The 22,680-nt window shown below is 40.7% G+C and overlaps 1 protein-coding gene across 1 annotated transcript in view; it reads right to left on the bottom strand.

Moving 5' to 3' along the window:
- Window positions 1-22,680, bottom strand: part of LOC131480002 (protocadherin Fat 3-like) — a 253,208-nt gene that overhangs the window by 129,868 nt on the left and 100,660 nt on the right. Inside the window, exon 2 of the mRNA XM_058662307.1 lies at window positions 19,122-22,430. Within this exon, the coding sequence (XP_058518290.1) occupies window positions 19,122-22,430 (3,309 nt within the window). The remainder of the gene's footprint in view (window positions 1-19,121; window positions 22,431-22,680) is intronic.

The raw sequence follows: 22,680 nt of genomic DNA, 5'->3' as shown, positions 1-22,680 counted from the left end.
ACCACACTGTCTGAGCCACGTTAGTAGGACTTTTTCCAAGGGCTTTGCCCACTTTCTAATGGCTGTTTAGCTGAGTTCTGAGTGGTAGGTGTTTTTTGCATTAGTCTGTATTCTATAGTGTTACCAGGTATATGAGTTACAAATATTGTATCCTATATTTTGGTTATCTTCTTAACTGTGTCCTGTCTGATGCAAAAGTTTAAAATGTTGGTGAGATTCAATGCATGTGCTTCTGGTGTGACATCCAAGAAATGCTTGCTAAATACACTGTCATGAGGTTTTCCCCTTATATTCTAGGAGACTTGTAAGAAGAAAATTTATTTAAAACACTGAAAAAAAACTAAAAATAAAGACTGGAGTCAATGCTTTAAAAAAAGGCTGCAGAGGGGAGAAAACAGAAGACAGAAGAGACTACTTGCTGCCATGGGTTTAGGGTAGGGAGATTGAGGAGTGATTACGCAGTACATTCAGTGTTTTCTTTGTATAATTATGAAAATTCTTATATACAAAACAGGATTATACAATACTGGGAATATACTAAACGCTGCACAACTGGACACTTTAAAATAGGGCATGTTCCGCTCTGTTTTATTCTAGTAAAACAATAGCAGGAAAACTGTCATGCTTCTTTAAGGAATGACTGCAAACAGCTCACTATGATACAGAAGTCAATTGAGAATATGAAGGCATGGGATGGGAGTCTGGATTCCAGCAGTCACACACGGAAACGTGACCTCATGTCTTCCTCAATGCACAGGAGAATTCTAGCTGTTAAACTGCGGAGTGAAGTGTCATCAAGAGGTGATCTCCCCAAAGAGGGCTGGCCTGAGGGGAAGAGCAGTTGAGTTTTGCTTCGGCTCTAGGAGGAAGGCTGGATTAGCTGGCTCTGCATTCTTCTATCTGCAGTGTAGATAATTATGCCTCCTGGGGTTACTGGGAGGGTCACGTGGTCACTCCTTTCCATGACAGAGCACAGACAACATGGTTACTTTAGGGGATGTTCAAGAAGCAGAAAAGAAACAGCTGCATAAACCGCAGTTGACAGATCAAGCAGATGGCTGGGTCTTGACAGGAGGGGAAGACGAGCATGCAGAGCTGATTAAAGCTACAAAGCACTGGGAGCCACAGAGCAAGTGGAATTTTATGTGCCAGGTCCAAAGCGTCCTTTTCAGGCATTAGTGACAGGCACAGTGAGTGTCACAGGTCAACTGCAAATGGGAATTTGAAAGGTAAGAGACACTCACTCCTTGTGACAGGTGCAGTCACATTGTTTTCATATTTAACCTTCCACACAGAACATTTCTGCTATTAAGTTTAACATCAACTATCTGAGACTGGAACAACCTGTGACATTTCATTTCCTTGAACACAAATACATACACACACAGACACGTGATACGATTATTTGATGGCATTTAGACACACTATCATCATCAAACATTGTCTTCTATCTTGTCTCTCCAAACACTTCTGCAAAAGTTCCTTCTGTTAATGACCTCACTAGTTCCTTTATGCTCGTCTCTGACTTCACCTGACTTCAAAGTCCCCCTTTAGTACTTCAATCTTCTACATAATTCTCTGCTTCATTGCTGAGTCTTTCTCCACGTTCTTTTTGCTCCAAAGCCCCTGTGTTAGTTATTTGAGCATTTCTGAAAGAGCCATAGACATAAGACTCAAGACCAAATTTTATAAGAGATTCTTTCATTTTGGTAATTAGGATGTTTTTCTTTTTTCCCTGAGGGTTCAGAGTTCAGGGTTCAGCAAAGCCAGGAGCTGCCTGGCAAACCTTTCCCTTACTTGTCCACAAGAGTCCTCCAAAACACTGCCTCATGTCCAAGTTGTCCCAACCCACAGTTCAGCAAGGTGATTTTTACAGATGCAAGTACATCTTCATCTGTCTCAGTCAGGTTACCAGAATCTTGGAACGTTCCAGCATGAGCAAAAGTATGACCCCTTCCCATCAACATGCAGCTTTTTTCCTCCAAACAGGTTAACTTCAACAACAGTAGCTTATTAAACTATGGGGAAATAAATGAGGCTAGTGCTTGGTGAATGTAAAATGTTTGAAAACTTGTGATTTTAATCATGTAAATTTATACATGTCTTCTGGAATATAGAAGACTAGAATAAAAATATAGGAAATCCAGGTACTGTGTTCTGTATACTATGAAGACATAACACAGCATGTAGCACGAAATTGGTTTTGAAGCAAGCTTAGTACTATTTTTTCCCAAGATGAAAAAAGAGAGTAAAGAGGTCAAGAGGAGAGGTCAGAACAGGGTTGCCTACAGAAAACACAAGGCATTTGGTGGAGGTGTGTACTAAACTGGAAAAACATTGCTATGACCTGACAGATTTGATCTCTCCCACCCAGTTTTATACAAGAGCATTTTAACTACTTAATGGAAAACAGAAGATGAGTTTATTTTACAGAAAGAATTTTAAAGCCATGCAGTTATTTTAAAATACACATTGTTCTGAACTTTTTAAAGAACTCTCATATGTAACGATTTTAATTTTTTTCAAGTAAATTTATATTAATATTCCACATTTCCAGAAAGTTTTTGAAGCACATTCACATGCTGAATTCTTAATCCCCAAGGTGGATACTCGAAAGTAGTCTCTGCCAGGTGGAAAGGCTGCAGGAGCAATGTCCTCATAAGTGGGATTAGGTTCTTATTAAAGAGGCCCAAGAAGTCATTTCATTCTAAAGCCACCATTGATGACCCAGAGAATCAGCACTCACTGGACAGGGCTGGCTTCTTGATCTAGAATTTCCCAGCTTCCAGAATTGTAATGAGTATTTCTGTTGTTTATAATGGTAATCTATTCTAGCAGCCTAAATGGACTAAGGAAAAGCATTAAGTTGTAGAAAGAAAAATCCAAAGAGGTCAGTGCATATAAAATAAAAACGGAAGAAGTTAAGGATGAAGACAAAAGTCTAAATACACAGTGACTGAAAGCTTTGGTACAGCTCAAGAAATATGGGATGCCTCATGCTTTCTATACCAACTGAATGCTAAACGAACATAGAGTCCCACCCTGGTGATGAGGGAGCACCTGCAGAAGGGAGGCAGGGCTGTAGGAGTGCCTGGTAGGATGCAGTCACCAAGAAAAGCTCTAGGAGGCCGTAGTGAAACAGAGGAGGGAAGTAAGTCAACAAAGTAACTATTAGTTTTGGAGTATCAAATGTGTAACCCTAAAAAGTGGCCAAGAAAGCTTTAAATACATTATGAGACAAGAACTTGTTACGCAACAGGAAAACACTGGAGATCCAAGATAACTCATTTTTTTTAAGCAAAAGTGATGAGCAGATATGCAGTGTCTTTTTTTTCATGGACACTTAGATTATTCAAAGCCTTCCAGCATAAAAGATTAAAGATACTGTGACAAAGTTCAACATTATCAGAGGTGAAGCTAACGTCCAGCAAAAATATCTTCCTCATCTGATTCAACCCTTGGAAAGGAATTAGACACGGACATTTGACTGCCACTGCCAATTTTAAGCCAGCCCTTTCTTCTTGAATTCATTCCAAAAATTCCTACTGGATAGTGGTTGTGTGCCAGATTCTGACTGAGACAGACACAGCACATACCAGCACACGATGGCACATTAGAAATGAATACTGATCCTGGGGTTGGAGCCCAGTGAGTTAAGTGGTTACTTGTGATGTTAGGATACCATATCGGAGTTCAAGTCTTGGCTGTTCCACACATCCCATTAACATTTCTGCATCTTAATATGCCTGGGGTGGCAGCAGAAGATGGCCCAATACTTGCTCTTGTCATGCATGTGGGTGACTAAAGTGGAGTTCCTGATTCCTGGCTTCTACCTGGTTGGGAACTGCCTGTTGTGACCATTCTTGGTTTTTTTTTTTTTTTTTTTTAAGATTTATTTATTTTTATTACAAAGTCAGATAGACAGAGAGGAGGAGAGACAAAGAGGAAGATCTTCCGTCCAATGATTTACTCCCAAAGTGAGCTGCAATGGCCAGTGCTGCGCCAATCCGAAGCCAGGAACCTGGAACCTCTTCCAGGTTTCCCATGCGGGTGCAGAGTCCCAAAGCTTTGGGCCGTCCTCTACTGCTTTCCCAGGCCACAAGCAGGGAGCTGGATGGGAAGTGGAGCTGCCGGGATTAGAACCGGCGGCCATATGGGATCCTGGTGAGTTCAAGGTGAGGACTTTGGTCGCTAAGCCATGCGGCCGGGCCCTGTGACCATTCTTGTAGGAAACTAACAAAGATCTCTTTCTGTGTATGTCATGCCCTGTCACTCTGATTCTATGTCTTTCAAATACACATTAATAAACAAATAGTAGTAAATCCTGCCTTCAAAGAGCTTACAATCAAGCATAAGGAAGACAAATACACAACGGAGGCTTAATGGAAGAAAGCACTGTCAATGCAACTGTGTGCCAGACATCCTGGGAATACTTAGCAATCTTAATAAAAACAGCCAGAATACATAGCTAATGGAAACCAGGGAGTGAAATACCTTTGCTGTATGAATATCAGTTGTTATCAGGACAAATAGAATCCAAGTACAGACAGTACCTAGAACTCAGAACCTGACATGATTCAATGACTCAACAACAGGTTTTATGTCCTGAGGTTAAGTGGAACATACTTTCATCTTTTAAAAATTATTCTAGGGCCCAGCGCGGTGGCCTAGCAGCTAAAGTGCCGGGATCCTATATGGGCGCCAGTTCTAATCCCACAGCTCCATTTCCCATCCAACTCCCTGTTTGTGGCCTGGGTAAGCAGTCGAAGATGGCCCAAAACCTTGGGACCCTGCACACCGGTGGGAGACCTGGAAGAAGTTCCTGGCTCCTGGCTTTGGAGTGGCTCAGCATTGGCCGTTGCAGTCACTTGGGGAGTCAATCATTGGACCGAAGATCTTCCTCTCTGCCTCTCCTCCTCTCTGTATATCTGACTTTGCAATACAAAATAAATAAAATCTTTTAAAAAATGATTTGAAACAGATTTACTCAAAAGCAAAAATGGCTATTCCTAGTTGAATATTCCCCCAAAAACGTATTACACTTTGAGGGAGCTCTCAAACTGCTAGCTTTTAAATTTTACTTTCATACAACACAAAAACCAGTAGCACAACACACTGAAAACATTAAGGATTTGGCAGTCACTAAGCTTCCTGCACTTCAACTTGTTCATTTATCAAATGGACAGAGATAACCCATGGGGAACCTCTCACAATAACGCAAGGCCTACAACAAGATTTTTAAAGCCCTCCGATGTGGCATCATTCTATGCCTTTCTGCAAACTGCTTCATGAAATCACAGCTTGTGTTCATGTTTTCATTTAGGAAACCCTTGATGCGTTTCAATCACTTCTACTTACTCATCTACATACAGAATATGCTGAAGTTTGACTGTTTATACCCTTCCATCCTTAAGCCCTTTAAAAAGCTGCTTCCAATTGAAAGTCATCTTTCTAACATCAACTGAAAAAAAAATTATACTGCATTTTTGACATAGTCATCACCTTCCAATAGAAATGGCTCATTAAATAAAAAGTAGGGCCCGGCGGCGTGGCTTAGCGGCTAAAGTCCTCACCTTGAAAGCCCCGGGATCCCATATGGACGCCGGTTCTAATCCCGGCAGCTCCACTTCCCATCCAGCTCCCTGCTTGTGGCCTGGGAAAGCAGTAGAGGACGGCCCAATGCATTGGGACCCTGCACCCGCGTGGGAGACCCGGAAGAGGTTCCAGGTTCCCGGCTTCGGATCGGCGCGCACCTGCCCGTTGCGGCTCACTTGGGGAGTGAAACATCGGATGGAAGATCTTCCTCTCTGTCTCTCCTCCTCTGTGTATATCTGGCTGTAATAAAATGAATAAATCTTTAAAAAAAAAAAAGTAATTTTCATCTATGAGTTCTTGGAATATATTGCTTACTTATGGAAATCCAAGAACTTCTTGTCCAGTGTTTTCTGTTTTTTTCACTATAATTGTCTGGTTTTCATGTTACCTATTCAAGATCGACCAAGCCACAGACACTGAGAAACCTGAAGACAGGAGATAACAACAGTGCAGGAAAACAAAGCCACTCCCACCAGCCAAAGCGTGAACTTGCAGGAGCTCTTTGAGAGGGACTGTGGCCTTTTAACCTTTATTTACCTTCAGGTTACAAGGCATAACACAGCCACTGCTATTTACAACACCTTAATGAAGAATCCCAGGATCTGACTACGACAGATCTCCTTGCAATAGGGAGATGCCTCCTTAAGAGGGACATATCACCACCCCAAAACTGATTTCCAACTTGCGCACACTAAGAGTGCATTTCAGGTCTCCAGAATGATTGCCTATTGGCTCTCAGTACATTGTTCATGATACCTGCCCCCCACTGTCTTGTTTCCACATCTCTGGATGCTTGGAAACAGAGCTGATGTTACAGAGAGCAAACAGCATGATTTCCAGAAGGGACTAGAAACTCCCCCTTGGAGAAACTGCTCTGCTTTGATCAGGGACAGTCAAATAAATAAATGAATAAATAAAAGCCAAGCCAGTGCAGAAGGTTTCCTCTTTCCAACCCTTTTCGCCATACTGCCTGGCCGGTAATCCAGTGCTTGGCCCTAGGAACACAGAGTAGGGAGGTGCTGCCTGGAGCCACAGAGGAATGTTCTGTATTTTTTGGTGGTTTTCATAGCTGTTTTTTTAAATACTTAATTTCATAAATTTTACAAAGAGAGATACAGAAACCGGAATTTTCTCTCTGCTGGTGCACTCCCAAAATGGTTGCAACTGCCAAAGATGGGCTGCTTTGAAGCCAGGAGTTTCCTCTGGGTCTTTCACATGGGCACAAGTGTGCAAGCATTTGGGTCATCTTCAGTTGCCTTCTCAGGCCATCAGCAGGGAGCTGGACTGCAGGTCAAGCAGCTGAGACTTGAGCCAGCACCCAAATGGGTTGCCAGCCTTCACACAGAGGCTCAACTTGCTATGCACAGGGCGCTCCCTGCTTTCCAATATTTCATAACTATTACTATTTTGGATTTTAATGCTAGCATTTTAACATTGTGCTTTAAAAGGGGGGGGATGATAGCCTAGTGGTTAAATTCTTGCCTTGCACATGTCGGGATCCCATGTGGATACCTGTTCATATCCTGACTGCTCCACTTCCTATCCATCTCCCTGCATGTGACCTTGGAAAGCAGTAGAGGACAGCCCAAGAGTGTGGACCCTGCAGCTACATGGGAGACCCAGAAGAGAATCCAGGCTTCAGATTAACTCTGTCTGTAGCAGCCACTTGGGGAGTGAACCAACAGATGGAAGATTTTTCTCTGTATCCCCTCTCTGTGTATCTGCCTTTCCATTAAAAAAGATTATTTATTTCCATAAGGGATATAGGAGCTTGAAGGTGGAGAGTTAGCCAATGAAGACACTGATCTAGGCTTGATGTCTTAACAAAAAAGGAACATAACAACTACAGTAACAAGGAAGTATTTTGAGGAAAGAAATGTTTGTACAAGTTTATGACAGTTTAATTTTGTGACCAAACGCTGAAGATCTATGATATTTAACAATGCGCTTTCATCTTTACTTCAAACGTTATATGTGATTTTTTAGGTCAGTACATGGCAAAACGTGCACTTGGAAGTTGTGAAATACCACAGAGGGAGCAAGCAGCTAAGCAGTTAAGCAATTAAGACATGCATATCCCATAGCAGAGCAGCTCCTGATTACAGCTTCCTATACATGCAGATCCTGCACGCAGCAGAAAAGGCTCAAGTAATTGGAGAACTGTCACCCACATGGGAGTTCCTAGCTCATGGCTTGAGCATCGCCCAGCATCAGTCATCCTGGGCAGCTGGGAGGTGAACCAGCTGACTGAAGCTCTCTGTGTCCCTCTCTAAGAAAAACACAAAGAGGGGCAGGATCTCCCCGACAGCACTCACCGACAGAGGCAAGACTACTATGAAAACAATGCAGACCGTGCCACAACAGCAGCAGCTTCCCTCACAAGATGTCCAGGTGCACCAATCACAAACCCCAAGCTTTGCTGAGTTAATGCCTTGTGTGGCAAGTCTGAGTAGTAAGCGGTCAGACTCAGGAAGCATCCAGTAGAGAAAGGGCTTGCATTGCCCTGCAGGTCCAGGCTGAATAGTCCAAGAAGCCCTGACTCTCCTTGGCCTACCTGGAGACTTGCAGGTGACAGAGAATCAAACAGATTGATTTCAATGCAGTTTATACCTGGTATCTTTTCTGTGCAATCTGATTTCCCATTTTTCTCTTGATTCCCCAGGATTGCACCCTTAATAAAACATTACCCTGTCAATTAATTCCATAATGATGTAAATTTTTGCTGATGGTATGTTGGAGCTTTTAATTGATCGGGATGATACTCTGCTGGCTCTGTCTTCAGACCAGAGAGGGTATACCTAAGAAGTCGTTGAACTTGACTGGACAATAAGATGCTGGACTCTATGTTTGATATATGCTTGCAATGGGGGAATCTCAACTGAACTTGAACTGTGGTTATGCAACAAGGTGGAGGAATCCACCATGGTGGGAGGGTTTGGGGAGGGGTGGGGAGAACCCAAGTACCTATGAAACTGTGTCACATAATACAATGTAATTAATGAATTAAAAAAAAAAAGAATAAAAAAAAAGAAAAAAAAAACATTACCCTGTACTGAAACTTGTCCTGCAGGACCTGTTTTCCAGGGAGCATGGGCCATGGATGATTCTGCCTCCTCACTCACAGAAATCTTCCAGCTGCTGGTTCACTCCTCAAGTGGCCACAAAAGCTAGCAGTGGGCCAGGCCTTAGCCCAGAACCAAGAGCTTCTTCCATATCTCCCATATGAGTAACAAAGGCCTATTCACTTCAGTCATCTTCTGTTGTTCTTCCCAGGCCATCAGCAGGGAGCTGGATTGGATGCAGCAGTCAAGACACAAACTGGCCTCTCTGTGGGATACTGGTAGCACAGCTGGTAGGTTTACCTGGTTCACTACAGTGCTAGCCCCGATACCTCTGCTTGTATTGTATTGATAATGTATTCTAAAGTATATTATCAAAATTATGAGCAAAGCAGGCACATATAGGTTCTGAATAAACAGAGTAATGTAGACTAGTGCACATTCTTTCTCAAGACAATTAAGAAGAATCCCAACAGCAATTTTTGCTTATAATCCTAACTCTTGAGTAAACCTTGCCAAATTATGAAATGCCAAATTAGCTAAAATATTATTACTCACTTTTAAATAATGGAGCACACCTGTAGAATACAGAATTGTGTGTTAACATTAAAGCCACAAACAGTTACACTATCCTAACTGTGGAACACAAGAATTTATTAACCATAAACAGAGCTCTCATTCAATTTCTGGTTGTTTACCTTTTATATTATGATAAATGGTAGGAAGATAAAATAGGGAATACACCCAATATTTTAGCTTCCAGAACAGTATTTTACCAAGTGGTTATTAGATATTTAATTACTGTATTTTTTCAAGGCTCTTTCAGTTTATTATGTCATAAATAATTATAATTTATTTATACTTTACTAAGTATAAATATTTTATTAGAAGTATCCTCAAGATACAATAAAGAAATGCATCACCACACCAGGTTTGGGGAGAGCTGTGTAATCCATCTGGGGATAGGAGCTAACATACATCATGAAAAAGACTGGCATTCCTCGCTACCTCCAGAGCAGCCCCACTACAACATCAGAGCATTAGAGCCACTTATTTGTATATGTCAAATATAGAGCCCCCACCAATGCTGACTTCAAGAGATGCCTGTGTTTTTGTTTTGCTAATCATGATGTACTACCTGGGTTCCTGTCAACGATATCAGAAACATCCCACAAAGCCCAGTGACCCATAGGAATGCTAATCATCAATTATAAGATGCACTACTTATAATTCAGACAATAGATTCAATAAATTCAGACAATAATAATTCAAATTCCTATTTACAGTAACTTGTAACAACACCAATTCTAGTCTCTCCTGCTCCATTTTCAACCTCCTGCTCATGGTCTGAGCATCTGTGCCCCTGCTATCCACATGGGAGACTAAATGCATCTTTTGGCTTCAGCGTGTCCCAGTCCAGGCTGTTCCTGTCATTCTGGAAGTGAACAGGAGGACAGAAGCTCACTGGAGATAATGCCCCAGCCTGGAAGCTGATGAAAAGGGTTTTTGAGAGCCATGTTAATACCTGTCTGAGTTCTTTCAGTTAGAATACAGATGACGAAGCTGGATACATTTTTCAAAAGTATTATGTATTATTAAGTAACTTCCAGTCCGTTACAGTTTATATCATATCAGATACAGTGAGCACAGGCATTCGGTAATTTGTCTAAGGGAAAAATGACTTACAAATATCCAGCCTGCAGTTAGTGACAGTGCTTACATGAACCATCGTCGATTTCATGTACAAACTGTCAGCTATCCAAAAACACTGCTACTTCTCACTGCACCAAACTGAAGTGTCCATGACTTCTATTACTATGTGAAGACCTCCTATTGAGCCTGCACTTGTGTTACAGCAGAGATGGACAAGAAACTGGGCACAACATAAACCAAAAGCTAGTCTGTGAAAAATTCCCCAATCATAGACATGAATACTTAAAATTCAAAGATTCGGTTCTCACCTACAGTCTTAATAAAACATTAAGACTCAACTCTCTCCTTGGTAATGCAACATACAAATTTAAAACACTCTACAATATGACTGAGTGACTAGATTCAGTGTTTTTAGAGCATCTACCACTGGCAATGTGAAGAAGAGCAAACTATTGGCAAGGGTTCATGTAAGAAACATGACACAGGGTTTTTCTTTTTTCTAAATTTGAAACCAATGTTGGAAATTGGCATAGCATTACCATAACAAGTTGTGACTTTGGAGAAATATGCAGAAATTTTCAAGAATAAGAAAAAATTTCAATCAACTCCACTGAAGGAAAGCTACACCATTTCTCTGTAACCTGATTACACAATATTTAGCCTATATAAATTCAAACTCAAAAACAGGAAAAATAAAATCAGAGGTCTGTGTCAATTACTTCATTAATCAATTTTTGAGTTATGTGAACTCTCTAATTTTTGACTCTTAAATACATAAGTTACTGTGATTTTCCCCCTCATTCTCAACAAATTTTGTTATCAACACTTTCTATTGTTTTACTCAAGTTAGCTACCCAGAATGATGTGAGCACCAAATCTCACAAAACCAAGATTCATTTCTGGGATGACCCATTCCTGGATATTTAAGCTTTGCCTGCATGTCATCAACTCACTTTAATGCTCAAGTTATCTTCCACACTGTCTCGCTGCCAAATGGAATTTGTTAAAAATCGTCCCACAATGTCAAAAGGTGAAGCAAAGGCCATGATCTACATGATGAATGGCCAGCAGAAGACACTCATTTGTGTTGTCTCTCTTACATACCAACATGGTTTGCAATTACATGCTTTTCTGTCTGCTCACCCTTAACTTAATCATCTAAGCAGTCTTTTCCATGCAAAGCCATACACCAACAGAGAACAGAGTCAGGATAAGTGGGAATGGGGAAGGAAGGATAAATATGAGGGAAAGCGAGGGAAGACTTTTAAAAAGTAGAATACAAACAAAATTGTTTAAACTCTTAAGATTTTGAGAATGGGGGCCCGGCCGCATGGCCTAGCGGCTAAAGTCCTCACCTTGAATGTGCTGGGATCCCATATGGGCGCCGGGTCTAATCCCGGCAGCTCCACTTCCCAGCCAGCTCCCTGCTTCTGGCCTGGGAAAGCAGTTGAGGACGGCCCAAAGCTTTGGGACACTGCACCCACGTGGGAGACCCGGAAGAGGTTCCAGGTTCCCGGCTTCGGATTGGCGCGCACCGGCCCGTTGCGGCTCACTTGGGGAGTGAATCATCGGATGGAAGATCTTCCTCTCTGTCTCTCCACCTCTCTGTATATCTGACTTTGTAATAAAATAAAATAAATCTTTAAAAAAAAAAGATTTTGAGAATAGGTTTGAAGTTTGTTCTTGCCACCTTATCTTTTTAATATCTGTGTGCAAACATCGAATTTTTAATTCACTTAGATTTTATACACTGTTTAGCTCAACACATCCTTCCCTAAGTTCAACTCAATATTATTAACTATGTATTACTTTTTTTCAAAAAGCAACTAGAACATTAACCATCCCATGTAAATAAAAATCTGATTATTGGATTACAAAGAGCAGTCCAGAGGAGCCACTAAGTACTACGTTGCACAATAGGAAATTTGGGAGAGTTCTATTATCGTCAATAACTTGTTTACTCTTGCCCGGAATTTAATGTAAATTGAACTGAATCCTGCACACAAGTCTGTAGATTCTGTCAACAGAACGTGCTTTCATCAGACCTGGCAAGCTAAAACACAGACAGCGTCCCATTTTCATTTTTGCTTTTCCTTTCAGTGAAACATTATGAATGTAGTAGCATCACATAAATATTTATTAAACATTGTAATTTTTCCACTGTAATGATAAACGAAAGTATCTTTCAATGTGCATATCTTTTAGAAGGCTGAGACAAGATGCAAGCTATCCAAAATCATGGAGGGCAGTAAATTTCTTTCTCCACCTTCTAGAGAACCACTAATGTATGAAGCTGTCATTTGGTCATTTTTATTACCTTGCTTACTGTGCTTTTCAAATTTTACTGTTTGTCAACTGAAAAAACATAAACAGAGAGACACTTAGCACAGGAACATAAGAACCTTGGCCTGAAGGACCAGTTAGCCACAAAAAAAAAAAAAAGATCATTAATTATAAATGGAAGAGTACTTAGAAGGACCACACAAGTTCCCAGACTGTTGACCTGACAATCTGCTTGGATAATTTCTTTATGATTGTCATTATTTTTATCAGTCACTAGTTAACTTAGTGACAACAGCAGCTCAAGCTTGATTACATAATATGGATGTAATTACAAATCTGAGCCAACAATCCTCTATTAAAACTTCAGCCAGCAGTTAAAGAAGGTCACGAACAAAGCACCTGCTGCAAAGAGTAATAAAAACATGCCGTTCTTCATTTTCTAGAAGCTTCTGCTCCTCTCCCACCTGGCTCACATGACCACTACCTTGTTCATCAGAGTGCTGTACAATGCTCACAGCTCCTTGGGGAAGTATTATTTTTCTCTTGAATAATTATGGACAAAAGTCTAGAGCCAAGAAAAGTTTCTGCTGTCACTTCATCGTAACTTCATTTCTTTCTTTTGCTAGCTCTGGTCCCAAGGGGAAAATTAAAGGGCAAGCCTGGGCCAAAATTTGATGAGTTTCTTTTGATTTAGATAGGTGGGTGGGGATGGGGGATATGAAAAAAATACATCTCATAAAAAGAATGAGAACACGGAAAACCATTTAGTCATGAATCACACCAAACCTTCCAAATAACATCTGTCTTCCTCCTCAACGTGTCAAAGAGGAGTTACCAGACGAGTTTGGGGAACAGAAGCTAGAAAGATTAGATATCCACAGGATAAATAGGATCCTGGTGCTTCTGAATGCAAAGGAAAGGAAGTTAATATTTCAACATGCAGGAGGGATAGTGTCTGCAGCCATTCGTAACCTCTTTAAAAAAAAAATCTGGGCCAGGTTCTTCTGCAGTGAAAAAGAGCACCTCGTAGCTTTGTCCTGCCTGGGCTTTCACCCCCCTGTAGATGGTCAGAGTGCACATAGAGCAGACTCAGCACCAGCAGCCAGGAAACAGTGCCTCAGTCCAACATCAACAAAATAAATGCTTTCTGTTGCTGTTGTCATGCTTACACTGGCCACCAATTAAAATGAATTTTTCTACCTACAGGCAATCAAAATCTAGCATGACAATGTTTGATGGTTCCCTACCATCCAATTGAATTCCTCTTCTCCTATGTCTGGTTAGATAGGGTCTTTCGCAAAAGTTGTACTTTCATGGCAGAAATATCCACAGCACACATATGATGGAGAAACAAAATACTCCAGTTGCACCTTCCTCCCTCATAAAATGGAAACATTATTCTCAAATGTTTCTTCAGAGCACCAGTAAAACATGCCAAAGAATCCAATAGCAGTATAGAAACAGGAGTTAATGGGAATTGCTACAAAACATCATTCTTAGAAATGTTTTTAAACTTGCGATCTGTTTCTAGAAAAGTTTCTATAAGAAGAATGCTTTATCAGCCAGTATCCTGGCAGAAGATGGTACATACACTCCAGCTGGGTAACAGAGGAAGATGACAAACCAAGGGATGAGCAGAGTATAGGGAAAGAAAAAGTTACAAGAAAATAGGACACAGTCAGAACTCCATTGTTGGTGATGGGAGAAGTATCACCCACAGTGGAGGGATATCACCAATCCACAGCAGCAATGTGGACAGACTAAGTGGGACAAATACTCTGACCCATGGTTTTCTACTTTCCTACGTGGAGAACAAGCATCAGAGAGTGAAACAGCCTACTAAGCAAGGACATCAGCCTCTTCGCCACAGAGCAGAAAGCGGACATGGAGGGGCAAGAGGGCCAGAACTGGACATTACTGGGGATTGTTACAAAGTTCTATTTATTTACACCTGAAATAATCTATTTGTAAAAAGCAATAATTATGTTTATAGTAACATATCTGAGACACCTCTTTCGGATATCTCATTGAGTCTGTGCATTAGGTCTCCTTTTAAAACACCTGGAATGGAGGGAGCCTTGCATGTTCACAGAAACTGCAGAAATACTAGCAGGAGTCACGCAAATAAAGGTCAATGTAAATGCATCTGCCTTGTGCATATGAACTCCTCCCCAGATAAAAGCAGATATGTAAAAGCAGAGAACTGACCATCTCCCCCTCCTGGAATGGTTGCATGACACCATCTGTATAAAGCGTTTTGCACAGAGCTTGGTACTTAAAACAGTGTACAGTGAATGTTCACCAATGTTATGACTACCACCAGCATCATCGCTTACAACTGCAGTCTGACCTCTGATAGCCTGATAAAGATCTCCCCACAGAATAACCATATCTGCCACCTGGGACTCTGTCAGTAGTGCCTCACACCTAAGTAGTGGTCAGTTAAGGCCAGATAACAAAGACCACAGTAAAAACAGATTGTCTAATGACAGCCCATTGCTCGTAGATGAAGCCTTCTAGCTGTGTCCCTACAGTCAGGATGAAGAATAGGAAATTCACCAGTCTCTTTTGTAAGGGCACTAATTTCACTCACAAAGTTGAGCTTTCAAGACTTGCTATCCAAAATCTCTGACATCTTTGTGCTGCTAGCCTTGTTGCTGGTTCCAACTAACAAATTTGAGGGGTGGGCATCAGGACATCAACAGTTAGATCACAAGCAAAGCATATTATCTTGTGCTCCACAATGATGTTGAGCTTAGTCCCATGTCTTGCTTTGGCTAAGGGAACATGGGTCCACCAGGCAGAGGCTCCCAGGGCCCTTGAAAGCCTTTATCAACCCTCTTGTATTCCTTCCCTTATCCCAGGCACATCATATCCTACACTAGAGCCCTGAATGAACGAACCACAGTGAATATACTGTTTGCAATAGTGTCACCTCCATGGCTCTCCCAGAATCCTGAGCAAGGGAAAAATGTTCCCATTAGCCATTGAAACTTCATAATTTTTTAATGGATAATACAAGGTAATCTGACTAATCCATTTGAACAAGGTTTTGAAGGCATGCTAGCTTAGGAAAGGGTAAAACAACAACAACAACAACAACAAAACTCACACTCAGAGTCCAACTTATTGGAGCTCAAACCACAGTCCCGGTAACCACCAGATACACCACTCTAACTGGACAAGCCTCAGTAAACTCTCCTTTGATGAACTACTGTGAAAATTAACCATATCTACAAATCACATATCAGTGTCTGACACCTAGCAGATGCTTGATACATGGGAAAAAAGAACACAATAAGAGATGGCACAGTATCTTCCCAATCATCCATATTCACATGCTGAAGTGGGAACTGCTTATCTCAAATTAAATACGTCTTTATTACTAACTCCAGGTAAATTAAACAGTGATATCATGGCTCAAGTGTGCAGCTTATAAAAGCATTTATTCAAAAAACTGCAGTTTAAAATAAAGCAGGTGCTTTCTGGAATATCTGCGCAATCAAAAAATACGAATTTCTGTTGTGTGAAGGAGAAGGAAAGCATTCTTCGTGATGGATAAATTATTAAATTGCATCTTCCACAATAGTGATTTCGATTGTGATCAAACCCACAGTGGCTGGGTAGGGGCACCCAGTTAATCCATTTACTATGAACATTACTAAACATCAAACACTTGTGTGAGTTACGAATATAAAAGATATAGTTTCATGCACCAAGCTCTAAGTGTCAAGACATGCAAGTTCTGAAGGGCACTAACTAATCCTAACAAGTGCACATGCACAAAAGACAAGCACTTGTAATTGAAGCACAGAAAAATATTTTTGATCTAGCAAAATGGCATTCATAAAAATGTCACCACTAGGGAGTAATACAAGATGTACTTGGACTGCCAAATTTGACCAAAAAAAAAAAAAAAAATCTAAAGCATTAACTCAATTCCCTGCCTTTGCAAAGACTAAAGAAGCAGGCTTCCCAATAAAGATATCATCTGGTACCAAGTCTTGTGGGAACAAAGGGTAGTGTTTCTAAAGCACATAGAACAGGAGTGCTGGAGGTGCTCACACCAAGACCCTTGGGCTCCCACTCCAGACCTAGTGAACCAGAATGTGCAGGGAATCTGGTTTGGAATCTATGCTACCAAACTTCACAAATAATTTCTAAGCACTCTAAGTTTGAGACATGCTGGACACTCTAAGTCATTAAGTAATCATTGGCTGCTAACTGAAAAGTTTGGAAAATAAAAATTCACTCTCTGGCCACTGGTCAAGTAAAGATGATGGAGCCTGCTGGACCAATGAGCCATTATTCTGCCAGCAGCCCAAATCATGATGCCCAGCACTTGGTGGGAAACAACTAATGTTCAATAGTAGTATGAGCTCAACAGCACTTTGGAAACACTTGTTGGACAAATTCCAAACTTCTCCTCGACCCTAGCATCTCTGTGGCACAAGTGTAGACAATTGTTCCCTATCAGCTTTTTGGGATTGTGGTTAAAATCTACACGTAGTATGAGAGGAAGAAAAATGGTGATAAATACTTGTTTTTAAAAAAATTATTTTTAGAAAGAGAGCCAAAGAATGCGTGTTTGCTCAGAACTTCCACCCACTGGTTCATTCAATTCAATTCATGGCTCTCACATGGGGAGCAGGGTGCTAATTACTTGAACCATCGTCCACTGTCTTCCAGGCTGTACATTAATGGAGAGTTGGAATGAAGAGCAGGAGCAGTAATCAAACGTAGGCCCTCTAATGTGCACTGGAGGTGTTCCAACCACACTGCTGGGAGCATATGCACAATTAAGAACATTACCACAAGAAAATCTGAATCTATATCAAAAAACCTTGCGGAGCTCAAAGCATTTCCCCAACAGAGGAAGAAAACTAGTTTTCACTTTTAAGAGAAGGAAGCTGATCAAATTAATGATAGAAAGAAATTGTGATCAGAGCTTTTAAAATTAAAACATCCTCTGGGGGCTGGTGTCATGACATGGTACGCTAAACCTCTGCCTGGGTGCCAGCACTCTACATGGACGCCAGTTCATAGTCCAGCTCCCAGGCGTACAGGCGGGGAAAGCAGTGGAGAATGATCTAACTCCTCGGGCACCTGTACTCATGTGGAAGACCTGAAAGAAGCTCTTGGCTTCAGTTTGGCTCAGTAATGGCCATTCTGGTCACTTGGGGAGTGAACCAGTGGATGGAAGACCTCTCCTTCTGTCTGCCCTTCTCTTTTCAACCAAAATCAAATAAATATTTTAAAAAACAAAAAACCCTGTGGAGAGGTAAATCATAAAAACAAATAAAAGAGCAATAGATCACAACTGAGAGGTGTATTCTAGTCCAACTTACATACTCTAACGAAAATGTGACTTACACAACTCACTTAGCCACTCTTTCACCCAATGGAGTTGAGGTATATAATGAAAGAGCTTTGTAAGTCAGCAAGTAATGTCAAAATGTAAACAGTATTACCATCAGTGACAAAGTTTTATATATAATCCAGAATATAACAGAATAAATATAGGTCAGCAAGTTGTTTCAACACAGGTAGTGAATACCAAATTATTAGACTTGAGAAATACGGGACCATTTTATCATTCAATGAAACCATATACATTATTTCTAAAATAATGCCAAAGATAAAAAAGAAAGTAATATGATGTATATGGGGAAAATCTAGGCATTCACGGAAATGCTGCCATTTCTCACTTCATCCAGGCACAAGATAAAGCTGTAAATCCTCACTAAAAACAACTCAACATGCTTCGATGTAGCCAAATAGTGGTGGTTAATGGTTCAGTTCAATCTGTTCATATTTACCTGCCTACCCATATCTAACAATAGGAACTAAGAATCTATGTCTATACCTACAATGGAGAATAAATAAAAAAATGAGAATTTTGGGATAATAGTCCCCATATTTTAAAATGTCCTATAAACACAATTCTTATGAACTAACCATTAATAAATGAAATCAATGTCTAATCTATTATGAAAACATTTCTAGAAACATAGCTCCATGATTACTGGCACATACACAAAATAAATGTCCATCACTGCGTCACATGTACATATGAACCATGAACAATCAAGCACCTAATGCAGTACCACTTCAGCAAAGCCTTACCATCAAGGGAAAGCCTTCTAGTACAAAATCCATTTGCAAATCCATTTCACACTTCTAATTTAAAGCCAATTCAAATCTAATTTACTTTATCATGGCCCTTCATTTTGTAAGGGTCAGAAGTACAATCAACAGAAATGACAATTACTTATGCTTATCAAGAGATAACCCAGTAGCAGCAGTACTGAACAAGAAAAATAGAAAACTAAAATTTCCACTGGAAACCATGGGTATCACTGTATGAATAAATCTCCCAAGCCAACACATTCTAACGCATAGCTTTAACTGAAGTCGTCTCTATACCAAAAAAAGCTTTTTGTTATTCCGTTTCATAATTCCCTAACATCCATTTCATAACTGTGATGATTTAAGGCAGGTTACATCTGCAGCATAAAATTCTAAACTTACCACTTTCATCATCGATATTGAACCTTCCCAGACCGCTGCCATCCCTGATGGAGTACTGAATCTCTCCATCCCTCCCAGAGTCTTCATCTCGGGCAGTCACCTGCAGCACACTTGTTCCAATGCGTGAGTTTTCCTTTACAGATCCAATGACAGCAAAGTCTGGGAAATAGGGAGTGTGGAGATTTTCATTGACATCCACCACTTCCACCTCAACAAAGGAAACAGATGAGAGAGAGACAGGCCGTCCTTTGTCTTTAGCCCGAACTGTGAGATTATAGAACTGCTGTTTTTCATAGTCTAGTTCTTTGCTCAAGCGAATGGCACCACTTGATTTATCTATTTCAAATCTCCCATTATAGTCATTCACCAAGGAATAGCGCACTTGACCTCCCAATCCAAGGTCTGGATCATGAGTTTCCAACCAAGCAATGACAGTGCCAATGGGGAGATCTTCCAGAACCTTCACACTATAGCTACTGGGAATAAAAGTTGGGGAGCAGTCATTGACATCATCCAAAAAAACCTTGAGCGTAACAACTGAAAAAAGCTGTTGACCACTTTCTGCCTTGTCTCTGGCTTCTATTTTCAAAGAATAGTTTGCTTTGGATTCCCGATCCAATTGGTCAGCTACATAAACAATTCCAGTTGAACTGTTAATGGCAAACTGCTGTGTATCAGTCAAGACTGAGTAAGTCACTTCCCCATTTGACCCCAAGTCTTTGTCTCTGGCTTCCACTTGAATAATCTCAGTGCCAATGCTTGAACTTTCCAGAATGTTAATGGAATAACTGTCTTGAAGAAAAACTGGGCTATTGTCATTAGCATCCTCCACGTTGATGGTCAACAACCTCCATGATGATTTTTGTGGCTTCCCTAGGTCATAGATGGTGATATTAAGGAGATAGAGGTCTGTGTGCTCTCGATCCATAGGCATGAGGACTTTAAGTTGCCCAGTCTCCAAATCAATGTTAAAGCAACTGTCTGTATTTCCATCAGAGATTGTAAACAGCACCTTTCCATTGAAGCCAGAGTCAGCATCATAGGCTTTAATCTTCAGGATGTTAGTTCCCACTGGCATATCCTCCTTCACAGCCACATCAGAAGGAAAAGACTTGTCAAAATGTGGTCCTTGCCTGTTAACAGAATAAAAGTCAAGAAATCCATCTTCCAGATTTAGTTTCCCATTTGCTTTTGCCTTAATGAGTAATTTTTCTGCCAGCTTTTGAGCTACCCGAGTTTCTCTGCAACTGAAGCTCTTTGAAGACACCTTCCCATGAAGAACTGAAATGTTAATAGCCATGGGGTCTGCAAAATTTTCTCCATCTGTTGCTGTAATTCTCAGGGCAAAATTACTATTTTTAATGCCGGAATTCATGAGTGACTTTTTAAGCTGCAAAACACCCGAGTCTGGGTTTAAATAAAAGAATCCAAGTTCATTTCCAGAAATGATTTTGTACTTTACAAGTTCAAGTTCATCAATATCGATCGCTGAGACAGCTGTGATGTGACCACCAACTGGAAAATCATAGGAAATAACTCCTTGGCAAGCCACTTTTTCAAAGAGAGGGATGTTGTCATTGACATTTCCTATTCGAATAGTGACATTGACCTCACTTTCATGGCGGTATGGCGATCCCCAGTCAGAAGCTCTAACAATAAACCTGTATGTTTCTGGAGAGGATTCAAAATCTAATTCTTCAGTTGTGCTAATAACACCTGTAAACTGGTTAATGGCAAAGGGTAGTAAATTCAGGCTGGCAATACTGTAGGTAATGTATCCATTTTCTCCTTTATCTTTATCATAAGCTGAAACCATCAGGACACTAGTTCCCACAGGAACACTTTCATTTATAAAAGCATCGTACAGTGGCTGCTGAAATTCTGGAGTATGGTCATTTGCATCTTCAATGCCAATAGTGACTTGTGCTTTCAAATCTCCTTCCTTGTTTGTCACCTCCAATTTGTAGACTTCCTTCTTCACAGTATTCAGTGGCAGTGCTGTGACAATCAGCCCTGATCGAGGATTAATTCTGAAGTACTCTGCATCCTCACCAGGAGACAATTTGTATTCCACATGTAGAGGCTCAGGACTTAGTTTTACTATAGCAACCATGACCCCTGGAGGGGAAAACTCACTTATGCTCACATCATACTCCTCTTTTTCAAATTTAACTGGAACGGTGTCTTTTTTGGGGTTGGCAATATGGACCATTTTTAATGCTGAAAATTTTTGAGGTGAGCCTTTGTCCTTTGCTTGAAGAGTGAGATTGTAACCATAGAAAACATTCTCCCAGTCAACCTGCTTCCTCTCCTTAATCTTGAACTCATTCATCCATTTTCCTTCCTTAGCCAGGAAGAATTGGTCTAAAGGATCTCCCCCCACAATGGAGACAGACTCAATCTCTCCATTGGCTCCCTCATCCATGTCATCAACTGTCACCACTGCATATGTCGGCTCTTTGTCCAAGGAGAAAGGAATGTGAGTTACCACGTGGATGGTTGGAGCATGTTCATTTAGGCGTTCAATGTGAACATAGAGCTTTGCGGTACTGCTCACTCCATTATTGCCATAGAGTTTCATGCCACGGTCGACAGCCAAGATTTCCAGATCATACCTACTCTTTTCATCGTAGTTTAATCGTCCACTTAAAGAGATGACTCCACTTGTGGGATGAACAGAGAAGAGCTCTACTTTGTTTTTAAAGTAGTAATAGAATTCTCCATTGGACCCGATATCTGCATCTGTGGCTGTCACTTGGGCCACACTAGTCCTCAGTGGTGTGCTCTCTGCTATGGTAACAGAGTAGGTTGTAGGTGAAAACAGAGGTCTCAGATCATTCATATCTAAGACCTGTATGTTCACTTTGGTCCATGCTTCCAAATCTTCTCCCCTGACAGATCCTTTTATTATCAATAAATAATTGTCCTGAATTTCTCTGTTCAATATGGCAGAATTGCCACCTTTAGTTCTTATTCTGAGAAAACAGAAATCTGCAATGATGACTTCCTCTGCTTTAAAAAACCCTTCCTCATCTCCAGACACTATTCTGTATTTGATATCCCAGGACAGATCTATGAGGGTGATGCCCATTCTACTCTGGCTGTTTACGTAGGTCCTTGCTGCCGAGTTCTCGTACACTGTAGCATTGTAAATGGAATGTGTGAACTGGAAGCCCAGGGGTCCAGTCCCTGGTAACCCCTGGGAGACAGTGGCCAAAAGCTTGAGAAGCAGGAAGATGAGGCAAGGAGGAGAAGGCCGTCTACCCACACAGTGTCCCATAATTATATCCATCACATCATACTTCCATCCTGGAGAGAAACAGAGAGAAAAAAAGATAAATTAGCTTGCAAGAGAGGGACAGATGGAATAAGAAGTAACTGACATGAAACAGATTTTTGAAGATTTCATACAAAATCTTTTTAATAAACCAATACTAGAAAAAAATTAGAAACCTTATCACAACTAGATAATAAAAAATTCAGAAATCACTAGGATTTAATCTTGTTTGAATGTTTTCAAGGGACACCTTTACACTGTTGATGTGAGGCTTTTCACATT

This window comes from Ochotona princeps, chromosome 4 (genome assembly GCF_030435755.1).
Source record: "Ochotona princeps isolate mOchPri1 chromosome 4, mOchPri1.hap1, whole genome shotgun sequence".
Lineage (NCBI taxonomy): Eukaryota > Metazoa > Chordata > Mammalia > Lagomorpha > Ochotonidae > Ochotona > Ochotona princeps.
Note: the sequence above shows the minus strand (reverse complement) of the source record. Positions and strands in the feature narration are given on the sequence as shown.